The 20,730-nt window shown below is 43.2% G+C and overlaps 1 protein-coding gene across 3 annotated transcripts in view; it reads right to left on the reverse strand.

Moving 5' to 3' along the window:
• LOC110492832 (inactive ubiquitin carboxyl-terminal hydrolase 54) overlaps positions 1–20,730 on the reverse strand; it is a 57,205-nt gene that overhangs the window by 27,025 nt on the left and 9,450 nt on the right. For all 3 annotated transcript variants that reach the window (XM_036946163.1, XM_036946165.1, XM_036946164.1), the window contains exons 2-4: positions 12,348–12,746; positions 8,514–8,606; positions 1,540–1,674 (exon numbers count right to left, since the gene is read on the reverse strand). In XM_036946163.1, the coding sequence (XP_036802058.1) occupies positions 1,540–1,674; positions 8,514–8,606; positions 12,348–12,515 (396 nt within the window). In that variant the 5' untranslated portion in view covers positions 12,516–12,746. The remainder of the gene's footprint in view (positions 1–1,539; positions 1,675–8,513; positions 8,607–12,347; positions 12,747–20,730) is intronic.

Here is a 20,730-nt window from a genome sequence, read left to right on the forward strand (position 1 = left end):
AACACTGACACTGGGATAAACACTGATACACTGGGATAAACACTGATACACTTGGATAAACACTGAAACACTGGGATAAACACTGATACACTGAGATAAACACTGAAACACTGGGATAAACACTGTCACACTGGAATAAACACTATCACACTGGGATAAACACTGACACACTGGGATAAACACTGTCACACTGGAATAAACACTATCACACTGGGATAAACACTGATACACTGGGATAAACACTGATACACTGGGTTAAACACTGTCACACTGGAATAAATACAATCACACTGGGATAAACACTGATACACTGGGATAAACACTGATACACTGGGATAAACACTGACACACTGGGATAAACACTGTCACACTGGGATAAACTCTGATACACTGGGATAAACACTGAAACACTGGAATAAATACAATCACACTGGGATAAACACTGTCACACTGTGAAAAACACTGATACACTGGGATAAACACTGACACACTGGGATATACACTGTCACACTGGAATAAACACTATCACACTGGGATAAACACTGATACACTGGGATAAACACTGACACACTGGGATAAACACTGTCACACTGGAATAATTACAATCACACTGGGATAAACACTATCACACTGGGATAAACACTGTCACACTGGGATAAACTCTGATACACTGGGATAAACACTGTCACACTGGGATAAACTCTGATACACTGGGATAAACACTGAAATACTGGAATAAATACAATTACACTGGGATAAACACTATCACACTGTGAAAAACTCTGATACACTGGGATAAACACTGACACTCTGGGATAAACACTGACACACTGGGATAAACACTGACACACTGGGATAAACACTATCACACTGGGATAAACACAATCACACTGGGATAAACACAATCACACTGGGATAAACACTGATACACTGGGATAAACACTGATACATCCTGTATGTCCAGATAGTCCTTTAGAGAGGGACAGTGTTTTAAGCTAAATGGCTAATGCTAGCAGAGCTGGGCTGTAAGCAATGAAGGCAGGAGAGAACAGACAGGAGTTAGATAGACAACCTTCCTCTTGCAGAATTTAGTTCCAGCCCTACACTAACACACCTGATTTAGTTAATCAATTAGAATCAGGTGTGTTAAAGCAGGACTGGAGTAGAAGACTGCATACCCAGTTGCTCTCTCTGAGGAGTGTGTGTGTGTGTGTGTGTGTGTGTGTGTGTGTGTGTGTGTGTGTGTGTGTGTGTGTGTGTGTGTGTGTGTGTGTGTGTGTGTGCGTGTCTGTGTGTGTGTGTGTGTGTGTGTGTGTGTGTGTGCGTGTGTGTGTGTGTGTGTCTGTGTGTGTGTGTGTGTGTGTGTGTGTGTGCGTGTCTGTGTGTGTGTGTGTGTGTGTGTGTGTGTGTGCGTGTCTGTGTGTGTGTGTGTGTGCGTGTGCGTGTGTGTGTGTGTGTCTGTGTGTGTGTGTGTGTGTGTGTGTGCGTGTGTGTGTGTGTGTGTGTGTGCGTGTCTGTGTGTGTGTGTGTCTTACTTACAAAGCATTCTGCTGCGTCGTCCATGATCCCCAGCTGGAAGCGTTGTTCGTCCTGGAAGGTCTTGGCTAGTGCGCTCCGCAACATGTCGGACGGTAACACACGCTCACTGCTGAACTGGAACTGGGCAAAGATACTCTATACTCACACACACACACACACACACACACACTAGAACTGAGCAAATTGCAGCTTTACGGAGTAGAACATAGAGTAGCATAATATCTGTCCAGGTAGTTGTATCTTGGTTGAAAGTCTACCATGGTGTGGGGAAACGTATTACAACAGTACTACTACAACAGTACTAATATACATATTCATATGTCACCAAATAATTGGTTAAAATACACTGTTTTGCAATGAAGGTCTACAGTAACTTCAACAGCACTGTCTGGGGTAGCACCATGGTGTAGCCAGAGGACAATTAGCTTCCGTCCTCCTCTGGTTACATTGACTTCAATACAAAACCTAGGAGGCTTGTTGGCCTCACCCCCTTCCATAGACATACATGGTAATTTTGACCACTTCCAGAGGACCTCCTCCAACCAATAAAGACTTTTGCAGTATGAACTGACATGTTGTCCATCCAATCACAGATGTAGGATCAGAGAATGAACCTAGTGTGTTGTATTTGGATTGTGCCACAGAGCATTGTGGGGGTTCTATGTGTTGAGAAGCTTGGTGACATTGTTGGATAGAGATATTGTTGAATAGAGTGAAAAGTGATAGTTTTTTTTACTATTATTCAATTCAAATTAGTTTTTTTAATTTACAGGAGACGGGGGAAGTATATTAAAAACAGTTTTTTTGGTTTTAGAACTTTATTTTTGTGTTCATTTACTGCATTTTATTTAAATGTGCCATGGTAACTTCAGTAGCTAGCTAGCTAACGTTACCAGCACGAGTGTGCAGTTTATCTGGAAGTAATCAATCAACATAATAGTGATGACAGATGTGGGTTTTATAAGGCCTACAGTTGCATAGGCCTGCATGATGCAAACATACATAAAGCTCAGCCCTGAGAGTTCTACTGTCTATCAGTTGTCTGCGTCTGGGTAGAGGAAATCCCCTTCCTAATCTCATCTAAACGTAATTCATATGAACAAGTATAAGGTTGCTGCAGTTTGACAGGGTTTTTCAAAAAACTCTGGGCCCCAGGGGATAAAAATTGCCCCACCACTCTGGGACCTATGGTACCACCAGTCTGACCGCTCTGGGACCCTACGATGGCGCAGCTGTAATGGAATGTATCTGCTATTTGTATTTACAGCTAAGTCCCCTCCTGTTCCCTGATTAAGAGGTGATGACAACTCCACTTCACTACCATTGTCAACTCTGTCCTGACATGAACTGAAGCCTTGTCTCATGTGTCAGCTCATCCACTGGCACATTGAATGTTTCCTCTCCAAGCACTGTGACTACCTCCATCAATTTTCTCTCATTACTGTATGTAGAGTCAATCACATACACAAACACTCTCACATTATTACACATCAAGGATTTTGCTTGGACTAACTCACTCTTAGCTCTTTTGTCTAACTGTGTAGTGTTATTATTTATGGTCTTCCCAGTCAAATCCTGTCCTGCACTGAAGTCAAGCCTCTGAACACCTCAACTCATGCCTCATACCCTCATTCAATCACTGCTGTGATCCCTTCCAAACACTGTGTAAGTAGCCCTCTCATTCCCATTCCCCAAAACATTGTACTATAAATGTCTTTATTAAACGCTTAAGGTTAAAGTAATTACTCTTTTGACGATTTTTGAAACACTTTGACATCTCTGTGCCTACACCGTGCGTCTCCCATCCTCCTCAACTTTTCAAATCACCGGCCTCCGGAAGGGATTAGGATAGATATAGACAGGGGAGGAGGGAGGAAGGGATTAGGAGAGATATAGATAGGGGGGAGGGAGGGAAGGAGAGAGGAAGGGATTAGGAGAGATATAGACAGGGGAGGAGGGAGGAAGGGATTAGGAGAGATATAGATAGGGGGGAGGGAGGGAAGGAGAGAGGAAGGGATTAGGAGAGATATAGACAGGGGAGTAGGGAGGAAGGGATTAGGAGAGATATAGACAGGGGAGGAGGGAGTGAAGGAGAGAGGAAGGGATTAGGAGAGATATAGACAGGGGGAGGAGTGAGGGAAGGAGAGAGGAAGGGATTAGGAGAGATATAGACAGGGGGAGGAGGGAGGTGTGTGTGTGATTGAGTTGAGGGGAAAATTCCTAAGCATCACTAAGAGAGGACAGGTGCAATCGACACCACTTCCACATTCATTCATCCCTCACTTCCCCTGTCACTCCCCCTACCTCTCTCGCTCTCGCTCTCACTCTCTCTCCCTCCCCTTCTCCCTCTCCTCACCCTCCCATTCTCTCTCTCCTATGGGTGCAGAAGGAGGGCCAAAGTGAAAATCGTTTGCCCTCCACAAATAGTGAACCAGCAGCATCGCCTAGGCCTGTACGTTCTCTCCCAGACTCATAGACAGAACGTTTGGAGTGCAGTATACAGTGGCCATTTTAGCATGTAAATCTTGATGGGACAAACTGAACACATTTCTTTTAGATGCCAGTTGTATGGTCCAGTGCTGCAAAGAAAGAACTAATTATGTTGCAGCTGCCCCAGAACAGAGCAACACGTTTTCAATGTAATCCCAGGGATAATATTAACACTATACATGCCAGTCTCTCTTGGCTAAGAGTTGAGGAAAGACTGACTGCATCACATCTTTAATAAGAAAAATATAATGTGTTGGAAATTCCAAAGTGTTTCCATAGCGACCAACTTGTTGTGTGTATGTACTGACATGTATGTGTTGGAAGTGTGTATGTACTGACATGTACAGTATGTGTAACTGATAGGTGCACACACTACTACATGTTCATGTTTTTAAATGTATGTCAGTTGTAAAGTATTTTGTCTGTAATGTATTTTTAGTTATACAGTACCAGTCAAAAGTTTGGACACACCTACTCATTCAAGGGTTTTTCTTTATTTTTACTATTTTCTACATTGTAGAATAATAGTGAAGACGTCAAAACTATGAAATAACACATATGGAGTCATGTAGTAACCAAGAAAGTGTTAAACAAATCAAAATATATTTTATATTTGAGATTCTTCAAAGTTGTATTTCATTTATTTATTTATTTATTCTTTATTTAACTCGGCAAGTCAGTTAAAAACTTTTTGTGACTCCCCATCCCGGGTCCGGGAGCGTAATCATCGCCTGACACCAATTAGCATAACGCAACGGACATAACTATTCCTAGAAAATCTTCCTATTCATGAAAATCACAAGTGAAATATATTGGAATTGTTAATCACCCTGTCATCTCAGATTTTCAAAATGTGCTTTACAGCCAAAGCTAGACAAGCATTTGTGTAAGTTTATCGATAGCCTAGCATAGCATTATGCCCTGCTAGCAGCAGGCAACCTTGTCACGGAAATCAGAAAAGCAATCAAATTAAATCGTTTACCTTTGATGAACTTCGGATGTTTTCACTCACGAGACTCCCGGGTAGATAGCCAAAGTTAATTTTTTCCAAAAAGCTTATTTTTGTAGGCGAAATAGCTCCGTTTGTTCTTCACGTTTGAGAAATCGCCCGGAAATTGCAGTCACGAAAACGGCAAAAAATATTCCAAATTAGCTCCATAATATCGACAGAAACATGGCAAACGTTGTTTATAATCAATCCTCAAGGTGTTTTTCAAATATCTATCGATAGATAATATATCCGTCGGGCCAATTCGTTTTTCAGTAGGACCGATTGGAGTAATGGCTACCTCTGTATTTTACGCTAGAGTCACCCTGGGAGCCATCAGGTGACCACTTACGCAATGTAGCCGCCTACGGCTATTCTTCAACATAAATGCGTAAAACAATGCTGTAGACACCTTGGGGAATACGTATAAAGCGTAAGCTGGTTGATAGCACATTCACAGCTCAATAGGGACTCATTGGAAAGCAGCGCTTTCAAAATATGGGGCACTTCCGGATTGGATTTTTCTCAGGCTTTCGCCTGCAACATCAGTTCTGTTATACTCACAGACAATATCTTTACAGTTTTGGAAACGTTAGAGTGTTTTCTATCCAAAGCTGTCAATTATATGCATATTCTAGCATCTTGTCCTGACAAAATATCCCGTCTAAAATGGGAACGTTTTTTTTCATGGAGCCAGTGGCTGTACAGGGATCTGGTATGCAGACCATGGCTATGAAGAGGGGGCTAGCCATGGAGCCAGTGGCTGTACAGGGATCTGGTATACAGACCATGGCTATGAAGAGGGGGCTAGTCATGGAGCCAGCGGCTGTACAGGGATCTGGTATGCAGATGCAGACCATGGAGATGAAGAGGGGGCTAGCCATGGAGCCAGTGGCTGTACAGGGATCTGGTATGCAGATGCAGACCATGGAGATGAAGAGGGGGCTGGTCATGGAGCCAGCGGCTGTACAGGGATCTGGTATACAGACCATGGAGATGAAGAGGGGGCTAGTCATGGAGCCAGCGGCTGTACAGGGATCTGGTATGCAGACCATGGAGATGAAGGGGGCTAGCCATGTAGCCAGTGGCTGTACAGGGATCTGGTATACAGACCATGGAGATGAAGAGGGGCTGGTCATGGAGCCAGTGGATGTACAGGAGTACTGCACACTGAAGAATGTTAACATCTTTCCGTGTGGCTTCGTAGTGCACCCAGATGCTCCGTGGTTAGGATCCTCTCCAGATGGAATCATATTTGATCCCAGACCCTTAGAGGTCAAGTGCCCAAATGTACCAAGTTATGTTGACTGCCCTTACCTGAAGATACAGAATGGAGAGCTGAAGTTGAAGAGATCTCATGCTTCCTACTGGCAGGTGCAAGGTCAAATCATTCTCACAGGTTGTAGCTGGTGTGACTGTCATCTGTGCACAGATCTACATGTTTCAAAAACTACAAGAGAGAAGGTTGAGCACTTACTTTTACCACTACCTGCAGAAGTGTCTCTCGCACCTGAATGGATCCCCTGCATGGGTGCCAAGTTTAGTGGTTTTATGAAAAATAAGTATTGATGTTCTTGTGAAGAAATCTACAGTAGAATAGATTTGTTTAAAAAAATGTATTTCAGCAAATGTTCAAGAGTTCAGTTAATCAATCACACATCTCCAACATTGTATTCAATCTTGCATTCTGGCTGTACTGTGTTTACTTGATTTCTTCCCTCCACCCCTGTTACTCATTGCCTAATTAAAGCCAATACCAGCTCCACACAAACGGATATTCACTACAACACAAATGATTGATACATGTGGTAGATAAACCAATTATTATTTATAAATAAACACATGTACATTTACACTGGCTTGGCCCGTGCTCTGGACCGGATCAGAGACAGCACAGTCCACAGGCAGCGCACCTTGTTCTTCATCCCCCTCAGTCGGAGCAGGAGGTTTCAGTCTTCTTTCCCAAACACCAGGTCTCTTTTGAATGTGCCAGTTCCACGCGAAGACAGTAGGAACAACACCTCTTGTTGTCGCCCCCCAATTTTTCCCTCAACTAAGTCACTTTCGATGATATGTGTACTACACACCTCTGTGTGTTTGGTGACAGTAAAGTTGTCACGACGTACTGCCACTAGCCACCTCTTTCTGAGCTCTACATGGACTGGGAAACGATGGAAGCCCACAATACCATTACATTTGGAAGAAACTGAACACAGAGGCACTGAACAATGTTCATTAGCACCTCCTTCATGGGGCTGTCATTTAAACGTAGTCATCGCGAACTATTTCAGTCAGAAATGCATCGACGATAGCTAGTAAGCTAATGATAAAAACAATAGCAGAACTCGCTCCGGAAGTCATCAACCCGGTCGGAAGGAAATTAGAACGTTGGAGGCGGAATAGAGCCTATTGGGGTAAGTAACTGTCTGTCTGATGTTCAAAAGTTCTTGTTGGTTGTAAGAAATAATAACGGATACATTTCGAAAAAATGATTACCATGCCAATAGGACCTGATGGAGGGACAATAGAGCCCTGATTACCAGGCTATTAGGACCTGATGAAGGGACGATAGAGCCCTGATTACCAGGCTATTAGCAACTGATGGAGGGACAATAGAGCCCTGATTACCAGGCTATTAGGACCTGATGGAGGGATAATAGAGCCCTGAGTACCAGGCTATTAGGACCTGATGGAGGGACAATAGAGCCCTGAGTACTAGGCCAATAGGACCTGATGGAGGGATAATAGAGCCCTGAGTACCAGGCCAATAGGACCTGATGGAGGGATAATAGAGCCCTGAGTACCAGGCCATTAGGATCTGATGATCGTTAGCGAGATGGGTACTGCTAATGCATGTCCAGAGTGAATAAGAGGAGATTACCGTAACGTAATCAACGGTAACGTAGAGTTTTACTGCCAGTGTAGCGGTAATAAGTTCACCTCTAGGTGTTATAAAAAAATAAACTGTTGTCTGATCAGCAGACAGAATCCGTTCAACCAACTCATTGCAGTTAGCATTACTATTGCCTCACACATACACCAACCATGCTGCTTCAGATACCAGCCAGTATGCCTGTGTGTGTGTGTGTGTGTGTGTGTGTGTGTGTGTGTGTGTGTGTGTGTGTGTGTGTGTGCGTGTGCGTGCGTGTGCGTGCGTGTGTGCGGCACCCCAGCGTGGGTTCTGCTGGCTCAGCACTTTCGGTCAGCCAATTAATTTCACAGCGGCTCAGGAGATAGAACAGCGTGTAAAACACACACACACACATACACCGCTACAAACACACTTATACACACACATAGTACACACCGACAACACTACATTATACAATGCTGACGTCTCTGTACACACCAACACTGCTACACTACACAATGTACTCAGACAGACACACACACACACATACTGTACACACAGCCTCATTAGAATGCTTTATAGAACACACACACTCATAATAGCTAAATAAGTGCTCATGAGAATGAAGGGCCCTTGGAGACCTACCTTGAGGGCACAGAAGATACAGGAGTCTTCCATACACTTGTGGGTGGTCAGCTGGCGGAAACTTCTACGGAAGATATCCAGATGCCACAGGACCTAAAGAGAAAACATACACTTGATATCTTTACATGTTTTGTATATTTTATATCTTTACATTTTTAAAGGTCCAATGCTGAGGTTTTTATCTCAATATCAAATCTTTTCTGGGTAACAATTAAGTACCTAACTGTGATTGTCTTCAATTAAAATGGTCAAAAAGAAAGGAGCAATTTCTCAAGCAAGAATTTAGACAGTGGTCTGAGTGGGGAGGGGAAAAAGGAAAACTAGCTGTTTTCTTATTTGACTATATAACTCATTTTGATGTCACCAGGCAGGCCAAAACTACATCCCATCAAAAGAAGGGAATTACCATAATTTCACAATATTATTCCAATCTCATAATGTGGAAATATAAAACACAGAACAATTATGTTTTTGACTGCACTGGGCCTTTAAGGGGAGGCAGGAAACCGAGAGGTTGGACCAGCAACCGAAGGGTTGACGGTTCGAATCCCAGTTCTGCTGGGAAACAGTTAGTGTGATGTGAGTCGGATACAGTATTGTGACAGCAAAGTTTCAGCCTTATTTACAACAGTGTGTGTTAAGGGTTAAAGGTTAAAGGGGAGGATGGTGACAGATTGCATGCTGATACTTCCCTCTGTCCTCCCTCTTCCCTCTGACCTCCCTTCCCTCTCTCCTCCATCTTCCCTCTATCCTCCATCTCCCCTCCCTTTTCCCGATGTCCTCCTTCATCCCTCTCTTCTCCATCTTCCCTCTGCCCTTCCGCTTCCCTCTCTCCCCCCCACTTCCCTCTCTCCTTCCTCTTCCCTCTCTCCTTCCTCTTCCCTCTCTCCTCCCTTTTCCCCCTCTCCTCCATCCCTCCTTAGTTTATTTATTTATTTATTTATTTATACATCACCACAGCGCAGGGAAGACATATTCTACCCCAAACTCTCTCTCTCTCTCTCATTTCAATTTAATGGGCTTTATTGGCGTGGGAAACATATGTTTTCCTTTCCAAAGCAAGTGAAATAGATAATAAACAACAGTGAAATAGATAATAAACAACAGTGAAATAGATAATAAACAACAGTGAAATAGATAATAAACAACAGTGAAATAGATAATAAACAACAGTGAAATAGATCATAAACAACAGTGAAATAGATCATAAACAACAGTGAAATAGATAATAAACAACAGTGAAATAGATCATAAACAACAGTGAAATAGATCATAAACAACAGTGAAATAGATAATAAACAACAGTGAAATAGATAATAAACAACAGTGAAATAGATAATAAACAACAGTGAAATAGATAATAAACAACAGTGAAATAGATCATAAACAACAGTGAAATAGATAATAAACAACAGTGAAATAGATCATAAACAACAGTGAAATAGATAATAAACAACAGTGAAATAGATAATAAACAACAGTGAAATAGATAATAAACAACAGTGAAATAGATAATAAACAACAGTGAAATAGATCATAAACAACAGTGAAATAGATAATAAACAACAGTGAAATAGATAATAAACAACAGTGAAATAGATCATAAACAACAGTGAAATAAACAATACATTTTTTTATAAATATTATACTCACATAAGTTCCAAAAGAATAAAGACATTTCAAATGTCACATTGTGTCTATATACAGTGTTGTAACGATGTGCAAATGGTTAAAGTACAAAAGGGACAATAAATAAACATAAATATGGGTTGTATTTACAATGGTGTTTGTTCTTCACTGGTTGCCCTTTTCTTGTGTCAACAGGTCACACATCCTGTTGCTGTGATTGTTCACTGTGGTATTTCACCCAGTTGATATGGGAGTTTATCAAAACTGGGTTTGTTTTCTAATTCTTTGTTTTTCTCTCTCTCTATATATATATATATATATATATATATATACAGTGCCTTGCGAAAGTATTCGGCCCCCTTGAACTTTGCGACCTTTTGCCACATTTCAGGCTTCAAACATAAAGATATAAAACTGTATTTTGTTGTGAAGAATCAACAACAAGTGGGACACAATCATGAAGTGGAACGACATTTATTGGATATTTCAAACTTTTTTAACAAATCAAAAACTGAAAAATTGGGCGTGCAAAATTATTCAGCCCCCTTAAGTTAATACTTTGTAGCGCCACCTTTTGCTGCGATTACAGCTGTAAGTCGCTTGGGGTATGTCTCTATCAGTTTTGCACATCGAGAGACTGACATTTTTTCCCATTCCTCCTTGCAAAACAGCTCGAGCTCAGTGAGGTTGGATGGAGAGCATTTGTGAACAGCAGTTTTCAGTTCTTTCCACAGATTCTCGATTGGATTCAGGTCTGGACTTTGACTTGGCCATTCTAACACCTGGATATGTTTATTTTTTAACCATTCCATTGTAGATTTTGCTTTATGTTTTGGATCATTGTCTTGTTGGAAGACAAATCTCCGTCCCAGTCTCAGGTCTTTTGCAGACTCCATCAGGTTTTCTTCCAGAATGGTCCTGTATTTGGCTCCATCCATCTTCCCATCAATTTTAACCATCTTCCCTGTCCCTGCTGAAGAAAAGCAGGCCCAAACCATGATGCTGCCACCACCATGTTTGACAGTGGGGATGGTGCGTTCAGCTGTGTTGCTTTTACGCCAAACATAACATTTTGCATTGTTGCCAAAAAGTTCCATTTTGGTTTCATCTGACCAGAGCACCTTCTTCCACATGTTTGGTGTGTCTCCCAGGTGGCTTGTGGCAAACTTTAAACTACACTTTTTATGGATATCTTTAAGAAATGGCTTTCTTCTTGCCACTCTTCCATAAAGGCCAGATTTGTGCAATATACGACTGATTGTTGTCCTATGGACAGAGTCTCCCACCTCAGCTGTAGATCTCTGCAGTTCATCCAGAGTGATCATGGGCCTCTTGGCTGCATCTCTGATCAGTCTTCTCCTTGTATGAGCTGAAAGTTTAGAGGGACGGCCAGGTCTTGGTAGATTTGCAGTGGTCCGATACTCCTTCCATTTCAATATTATCGCTTGCACAGTGCTCCTTGGGATGTTTAAAGCTTGGGAAATCGTTTTGTATCCAAATCCGGCTTTAAACTTCTTCACAACAGTATCTCGGACCTGCCTGGTGTGTTCCTTGTTCTTCATGATGCTCTCTGCGCTTTTGACGGACCTCTGAGACTATCACAGTGCAGGTGCATTTATACGGAGACTTGATTACACACAGGTGGATTGTATTTATCATCATTAGTCATTTAGGTCAACATTAGATCATTCAGAGATCCTCACTGAACTTCTGGAGAGAGTTTGCTGCACTGAAAGTAAAGGGGCTGAATAATTTTGCACGCCCAATTTTTCAGTTTTTGATTTGTTAAAAAAGTTTGAAATATCCAATAAATGTCTTTCCACTTCATGATTGTGTCCCTTGTTGTTGATTCTTAACAAAAAAATACAGTTTTATATCTTTATGTTTGAAGCCTGAAATGTGGCCAAAGGTCGCAAAGTTCAAGGGGGCCGAATACTTTCGCAAGGCACTGTATATATATATATATATATATATATAATATCTCCTTCTTCTCTCCCTCTATCATTGTCTATTTTTCTCTCTGTCTTTGTCTCTCTTTCTCTCTATCGCTCTCTGTATCTTTCCCATCATGGCTCTGCGGGACTCAGAGAGTGAGAGATCACTGAGAATGACAGTCCAGCATAGTCTGTGTGTGTGTGTGTGTGTGTGTGTGTGTGTGTGTGTGTGTGTGTGTATGTGCGGGTGTGTGCATGCGTGCGTTCGTACCTGCAGAGCACTGTTTAGGAAGCAGCTGTTCTGTCCAGGTTCGTTGCTAAGGCCTTTAATCGGGGCGAAGGAGGCCATAGTCCGAGGGGTCGTGATCAGTCCCTGTAGCCCTCCACCAGGATCTCCGCTGCCACCGCCTGACGCAAAGTAGTTCCTCTTCCACGACATCACATCCTGCTGGGCGCTCCCGTCACCAGGGAGGGACAGGGGAATGAGATGGAGCAACGTGTTCTAAGTTACTCCCATTAGAGAGAGAATGACAAACAAAGAGAATAGGGAGACAGAGCGATGGAGAGCTTTGGTCTCTTTCTGGTAAGTTTTGCCAGGCAGGTGTCTTCAGTCCTTCCACAGTCCTTTACTTCTGTTCAGCTAAATATCTCTTCTCTGCTCTCACTCTGCCTGCAAGAGACAAACCACACAACACAATCACCACATCTCTTATACAGTACCGCACACACACAACAAACAGACCTCCAGTATAGGACATATTTCAACAGCCACTGAACACGCCGATTGGCAGGTGTGTTTTTCTGTTGCTCATTAGAAAAACGAGATTTCAGTTTCCTGACCGATTCAGAGATCAGTTAATAATGTTTGTCCCCCATAAAGCAACTTCAGACGGGGAAGCCCATTTCACTTCCTCTAAATCCCCAGAATGAATCTAAAATAACTCCAGAAAATCAGGAATTCATTTTGACGTTTTTTTGCAGAGGATATTTTGGTTGAGCAATTTTACATCTAACTAAGGTGTTTGGTGCAGTATTCTGGAGCTGCTGGGAGGATCTGTCTCACATCGTCAAATCAAAACCCAACCTTCATTTACCCGTTGTGATGCACAGATGTTCCAAACTCTGTTTTAGACCAGACTGACTTCATGACCAAAATGATCCTATTTATTTGTCGTCAATATTGTCACTAGAATAACTGTTCCTGACACATTGATGCCAGATAGACCGTTTTCAAAGGGATTTTGTTGCATTTTAAAGGCAGTCGCTCTTTAACTGCACAGGAAATACCATTTCACAATATTGTAGCCTGAATGGTCATGCAACTCATAGTATGGAGTATAGTAGTGTACAGTAACGGTAAGCTGCTGACATCAATGTATTTTTCTCAGTTATGCCATTACTGGAGAGTTTTATCTGGGATATATTATAAAGCAGTATTACTCACAGTGTGTGTGTGTGTGTGTGTGTGTGTGTGTGTGTGTGTGTGTGTGTGTGTGTGTGTGTGTGTGTGTGTGTGTGTGTGTGTGTGTGTGTAAACAGGTTGCATAACAGACTGGCCAGTAGCGGAGCCGCAGTGCCCTCCCTCCCCCCGTTGCCGTGCTGTGCTGCCATAGCGACCCCTTGGCGATGGGCCAGATGTCACAGGAATGCTGCGATGTACGGGTGGTGTGTGTCTGCATGTGTGTGTGTGTGTGTGTGTGTGTGTGTGGATGGATGGTTGGAGTGGGCTGTTACTATAGCGATGGCTACAGTAGAACATGGTCTGTGGCATTAGAGATACAGTGTGTACCCTGCTGTACATAGTGTACAGTTATTAACACAACATTAGCTACAGGTAGGGCTGTGGCGGTCATGACATTTTGTCAGCCGTGGATTGTCAAGCAAATAACTGAACGTTAATTAACATAAACACATTTAGCATCTCCTGGCATCCACTGATGTGACGTGGTGAGGTTGAACCCAGGTGCAGAGAAGAGACCAGACGAGGAATCAGTGGTTCAGGATAAACGTAATACTTTACTGAGAAACGGTAGTCGCAGGATCACAGTACACTTGAAAAACAACAAACACTAAGTTTCAAAAAACTAACCCAGGAAACAAACGCACACAGTAAACAATTCCAGCTTCAGCAAAGGACACCAGAAAACACACCAATTTCAACAGTGACGTCATAATGAGTAAATAGGACACACCTGAGTGCCGTTAATTTCTCTAGAATGGTCTCTGCTGCCCTATGGCGACAGCAGGAACCATGACAACCTGAGTCTCGTTAATTTCTCTAGGACGGTCTCTGGCGCCTTCTGGTGACAGCTGTAACCATGACAACCAGAGTGTCGTTAACCTCCCTTGGGTAGGGGGCAGTAGTTTCACGTCCGGATGAAAAGCGTGGCCAAACTGCCTGTTACTCAGGCCCAGAAGCTAGGATATGCATATAATTGGTAGATTTGGATAGAAAACACTCTAAAGTTTCTAAAACTGTTAAAATAATGTATGTGAGTATAACAGAACTGATAAGGCAGGCAAAACCCTGAAGACAAACCATCCCAAAAAAGTTTGGTAGGCTACCAATGACCATACAGGAGCATCAGATCTTGGAGAAGCCTAATTACCATGGAATTTCACTGCCTTCTGACTCTTGACCGCCGGTGTGATCACCATAACAGCCCTAACTACAGGACATAAACAGCTAACCAATGAATCACACCTTCATGTTTGGTTGGAGCAAGAAGCATATGACTCTTTGCTACTCTAATAACACTGTAATGTTTGGGTGAGAATGAGAGAGGAACATAGGGAGGGTCAAATGAGGGACATGTTGAGAGAAACAGAGGGAGGGGGAGAGAGAAACAGAGGGAGGGGGAGAGAGAAACAGAGGGAGGGGGAGAGAGAAACAGAGGGAGGAGGAGAGAGAAACAGAGGGAGGAGGAGAGAGAAACAGAGGGAGGGGGAGAGAGAAACAGAGGGAGGGGGAGAGAGAAACAGAGGGAGGAGGAGAGAGAAACAGGGAGGGAGAGCGAAACAGAGGGAGGAGGAGAGAGAAACAGAGGGAGGGAGAGAGAGAGAAACAGAGGGAGGGGGAGAGAGAGAGAAACAGAGGGAGGGAGAGAGAAACAGAGGGAGGGACAAATTATAATTAACAGCAGACTTGTACATTTCCTCAGTGAAAACAATGGACTGAGCAAATGTCAAATTGACTTTTTACCAAATTACCGTACGACAGACCACATATTCACCCTGCACACCCTAATTGACAAACAAACAAACCAAAACAAAGGCACAGTCTTCTCATGCTTTGTTGATTTCAAAAAAGCGTTTGACTCAATTTGGCAAAATGATGGAAAACAGTGTTGGGGGAAAACATACGACATTATAAAATCCATGTACACAAACAACAAGTCCCCTGGTTAAAATTGGCAGAAAACACACACATTTCTTTCCACAGGGCTGTGGGGGAGACAGGGATACAGCTTGAGCCCGACCCTCTTCAACATATATATCAATGAATTGGTGAGGGCACTAGAACAGTCTGCAGCAGCTGGCCTCACCCTACTAGAATCTGAAGTCAAATGTCTGTTTGCTGATGATCTGGTGCTTCTGTCCCCAACCAAGGAGGGCCTACAGCAGCACCTAGATCTTCTGCACAGATTCTGTCAGACCTGGGCCCTGACAGTAAATCTCAGTAAGACAAAAAGAATGGTGTTCCAAAAATGTACAGTCACCAGGACCCCAAATACAAATTCCATCTAGACATCATTGCCCAAGAGCACACACAAATATGTACATACCTCGGCCTAAACATCAGCGCCACAGGTAACTTCCACAAAGCTGTGAATGAGCTGAGGCACAAGGCTAGAAGGGCCTTCTATGCCATCAAAAGGAACATATAATTTGACATACCAATTAGGAACTGGCAAAAAATACTTGAATCAGTTAAAGAACCCATTTCCCTTTATGGTTGTGAGGTCTGGGGTCCGCTCACCAACCAAGAATTCACAAGATGGGACAAATACCAAATTGAGATTCGGCATGCATAATTCTGCAAAAATATCCTCAGGGTATTGGTGTAAAACACCAAATAATGCATGCAGAGCAGAATTAGGCCGATACCCGCTAATTATCAAAATCCAGGAAAGAGACAATAAATTCTACAACCACCTAAAAGGAAGCGATTCCCAAACCTTACAACAACAAAGCCATCACCTACATAGAACTGAACCTGGTAAGGAGAGTCCCCAAAGCAAGCTGCTCCTGGACAGCAACACAATTAGACCCAACCAAATCATGAGAAAACAAAAAGATAATTACTTGACACATTGGAAAGAATTAACAAAAAAACTGTGCAAACTAGAATGCTATTTGGTCCTAAACAGAGAGTACACAGTGGCAGAATACCTGACCACTGTGACTGACCCAAATTTAAAGAAAGCTTTGACTATGTAGAGACTCAGTGAGCATAGCCTTGCTATTGAGGAAGGCCGACGTAGGCAGACCTGGCTCTCAAGAGAAGACAGGCTATGTGCACACTGCCCACAAAATGAGGTGGAAACTGAGCTGCACTTCCTAACCTCCTGCCCAATGTATGACCATATTAGAGAGACATATTTCCCTCAGATTACACAGATTCACAAAGAATTCGAAAACAAATCCAATGTTGATAAACTCCCATATCAACTGGGTGAAATTCCACAGTGTACAATCACAGCAGCAAGATGTGTGACCTGTTGCCACAAGAAAAGGTCAACCAGTGAAGAACAAACACCATTGTAAATACAACCCATATTTATGTTTATTTATTGTCCCTTTTGTACTTGAACTATTTGCACATCGTTACAACACTGTATATAGACACAATGTGACATTTGACATGTCACTTTTTATTGTTTATTTCACTTTTGTTTATGATCCATTTCACTTGCTTTGGCAATGTTAACATATGTTTCCCATACCAATAAAGCCCTTGAATTTAATTATATAACCCCTCCCCTCTGGTCACCACAGGAACCACGGCCTGCTGTCAACAACTCTCCAATCAACAGCCTGCTCACGACCCCCTGACCCCGCAACACTGGCTTGCCAGAAACAAAATAGAGACGGATTTATCCTGGATTTCTGTGGCGTTCATGTCCCCATTGACATTTTCTTCTTAAGAACAACAACATCCAGAACTGAACTGATGTGCTCTTGTGTGTGCGTGCATGCGGCGTGCGTGTGTGTTTGTTCATTTTCTCGGCTAGTTACCAGGGAAATAGGCCAAGCTGCAGGCACGTAAGGGAAAAGCCGAACCAAGTGATTTAGCACACTGTAGTCTGTACTGGTTCAACACACACACACACACACACACACACACACGCACACGCACGTGCACGCGCGCACAAACACACACACATGAACACACACACACGAACACACACACACACACACACACACACACACACACACACACACACACACACACACACACACACACACACACACACACACACACACACACACACACACACACACACACAAGGCCAGAGCCTAGACCTAGTGACAATGATGGTGATGTGCGTTGATGCTTCAGAGTTCCCGGAAGCCAAGGTGAGGCAAAGTACTACTAATATTCAATCAAACTCTGAGACCCTGCGGTCCAACATCATAAGCTCCACATCCCCCACTGATGTTTCAGTTCTAGGTTTTCCTCCCTCTGACACTAATAGTTGACAGAAGTTGGTGACAGCCCACCACAGTAAAAGAACATTACGATGTATTTATATTATACCTGGGTGGACCACTGCCATTTGGAATTGATCAGACGCTCTTATCCAGAGCAACTTACAGTAGTGAGTGCAAACATTTACATATTTGTTTTTCCATACTGGTGCCCCTGTGGGAATCGAACCCACTACTCTGGTGTTGCAAGAGTCAACTGAGTCACACGCTAAAACTACCACCACTACTGAGAGGTGCATTACTGAGTCTTATAGCCTGACTCTCTCTCCTCCCTCTCCTGTCCTGACTCTCTCTCCTCCCTCTCCTGTCCTGACTCTCTCTCCTCCATCTCCTGTCCTGACTCTCTCTCCTCCCTCTCCTGTCCTGACTCTCTCTCCTCCCTCTCCTGTCCTGACTCTCTCTCCTCCCTCTCCTGTCCTGACTCCCTCTCCTCCCTCTCCTGTCCTGACTCCCTCTCCTCCATCTCCTGTCCTGACTCTCTCTCCTCCCTCTCCTGTCCTGACTCCCTCTCCTCCATCTCCTGTCCTGACTCTCTCTCCTCCCTCTCCTGTCCTGACTCTCTCTCCTCCCTCTCCTGTCCTGACTCCCTCTCCTCCCTCTCCTGTCCTAACTCTCTCTCGCTCCTACGATATATCTGTGTGACAGCGTGCTTGACATTTCAAATGATTTTCCGTAATCACAAGGTAGGCCAATGGGCGAGGTTATATGATCAGCTATCTGGCACAAAAAGATCTCACGGTTAGACCAGTTTGACTTCAGATCCTGACGTTTATTCAAGTTTCTCCAAATGTCACATTTAAACGTGTTTTTGTAACCCCGGGTTGCTCCTCCTACTCCAACTCCCTTGAAGATTTTAGGCATTTATCTATTTGGAGCCCAACAACAAAAGGAAACAAATATTTTTAGATTCCTGGTGCCCCGACTCCATCCAACAACACTTTCTAGTTTCCAGTCCTTTCAACACTGAGACTCTAGGTCTCTTTCTAAAACTCCACTCTGCTCTATACTGTCAAGTCATTTCAACACTGAGACTCTAGGTCTCTTTCTAAAACTCCACTCTGCTATATACTGTCCAGTCCTTTCAACACTGAGACTCTAGGTCTCTTTCTAAAACTCCACTCTGCTCTATACTGTCAAGTCATTTCAACACTGAGACTCTAGGTCTCTTTCTAAAACTCCACTCTGCTATATACTGTCCAGTCCCTTCAACACTGAGACTCTAGGTCTCTTTCTAAAACTCCACTCTGCTCTATACTGTCAAGTCATTTCAACACTGAGACTCTAGGTCTCTTTCTAAAACTCCACTCTGCTCTATACTGTCAAGTCATTTCAACACTGAGACTCTAGGTCTCTTTCTAAAACTCCACTCTGCTCTATACTGTCAAGTCCTTTCAACACTGAGACTCTAGGTCTCTTTCTAAAACTCCACTCTGCTCTATACTGTCAAGTCATTTCAACACTGAGACTCTAGGTCTCTTTCTAAAACTCCACTCTGCTTTATACTGTCAAGTCCTTTCAACACTGAGACTCTAGGTCTCTTTCTAAAACTCCACTCTGCTCTATACTATCAAGTCCTTTCAACACTGAGACTCTAGGTCTCTTTCTAAAACTCCACTCTGCTATATACTGTCAAGTCCTTTCAACACTGAGACTCTAGGTCTCTTTCTAAAACTCCACTCTGCTCTATACTGTCAAGTCCTTCCAACACTGAGACTCTAGGTCTCTTTCTAAAACTCCACTCTGCTCTATACTGTCAAGTCCTTTCAACACTGAGACTCTAGGTCTCTTTCTAAAACTCCACTCTGCTCTATACTGTCAAGTCCTTTCAACACTGAGACTCTAGGTCTCTTTCTAAAACTCCACTCTGCTCTATACTGTCAAGTCCTTCCAACACTGAGACTCTAGGTCTCTTTCTAAAACTCCACTCTGCTCTATACTGTCAAGTCCTTTCAACACTGAGACTCTAAGTCTCTTTCTAAAACTCCACTCTGCTCTATACTGTCAAGTCCTTCCAACACTGAGACTCTAGGTCTCTTTCTAAAACTCCACTCTGCTCTATACTGTCAAGTCCTTTCAACACTGAGACTCTAAGTCTCTTTCTAAAACTCCACTCTGCTCTATACTGTCAAGTCCTTTCAACACTGAGACTCTAGGTCTCTTTCTAAAACTCCACTCTGCTTTATACTGTCCAATCCCTTCAACACTGAGACTCTAGGACTCTTTCTAACACTCCACTCTGCTCTATACTGTCCAATCCCTTCAACACTGAGACTCTAGGTCTCTTTCTAACACTCCACTCTGCTGGTATCCTTTCTTTTCTCTCTCATTCACATACTACTCATCTCACATGTTATTACAACCTCTATTTCTCTATTCTCATTTATTCCTTCATCCATCTTTGTCTTTCCCTCCCTTTTTTTAAATATCCCTATCTCCAATCACTCCGCACTGACACGCACGCATAGATGCACACACACACATGCACATGGGCATGTGCGCACCCCACACACACACACACACACACACACAAACACACACACACACACACACACACTATGGTTTTGCTGTAACTGGGTTATAGCTTCACATCTCACTGGTTGACAATGAGGAGAAAGGTTCAGAGAAGTGCTAAATTTCCTCTCTCTCTCTCTGTCTCTCTCTCTCTGTCTCTCTCTGTCTCTCTCTCTCTGTCTCTCTCTCTCTCTCTCTCTGTCGCTCTCTGTCTCTCTCTCTCTCTCTGTCTCTCTCTCTCTCTCTCCCTCACTGTCTCTCTCTCTCTCCCTCTCTGTCTCTCTCTCTCTCTTCTCTTCCTCTCTCTCTCTTCTCTTTCTCTCTCTTTCTCTCTTGATTCCGTAATTCTCTGGGGCTGTCTAAGGCACTGCAAGAGGTGTCACTACAGTCCCTGGTTTGAATCCAGGCTGAATCCCTTCCGGCCGTGATTG

This window comes from Oncorhynchus mykiss, chromosome 16, assembly GCF_013265735.2.
Source record: "Oncorhynchus mykiss isolate Arlee chromosome 16, USDA_OmykA_1.1, whole genome shotgun sequence".
In the NCBI taxonomy this organism is placed as follows: Eukaryota; Metazoa; Chordata; class Actinopteri; order Salmoniformes; family Salmonidae; genus Oncorhynchus; species Oncorhynchus mykiss.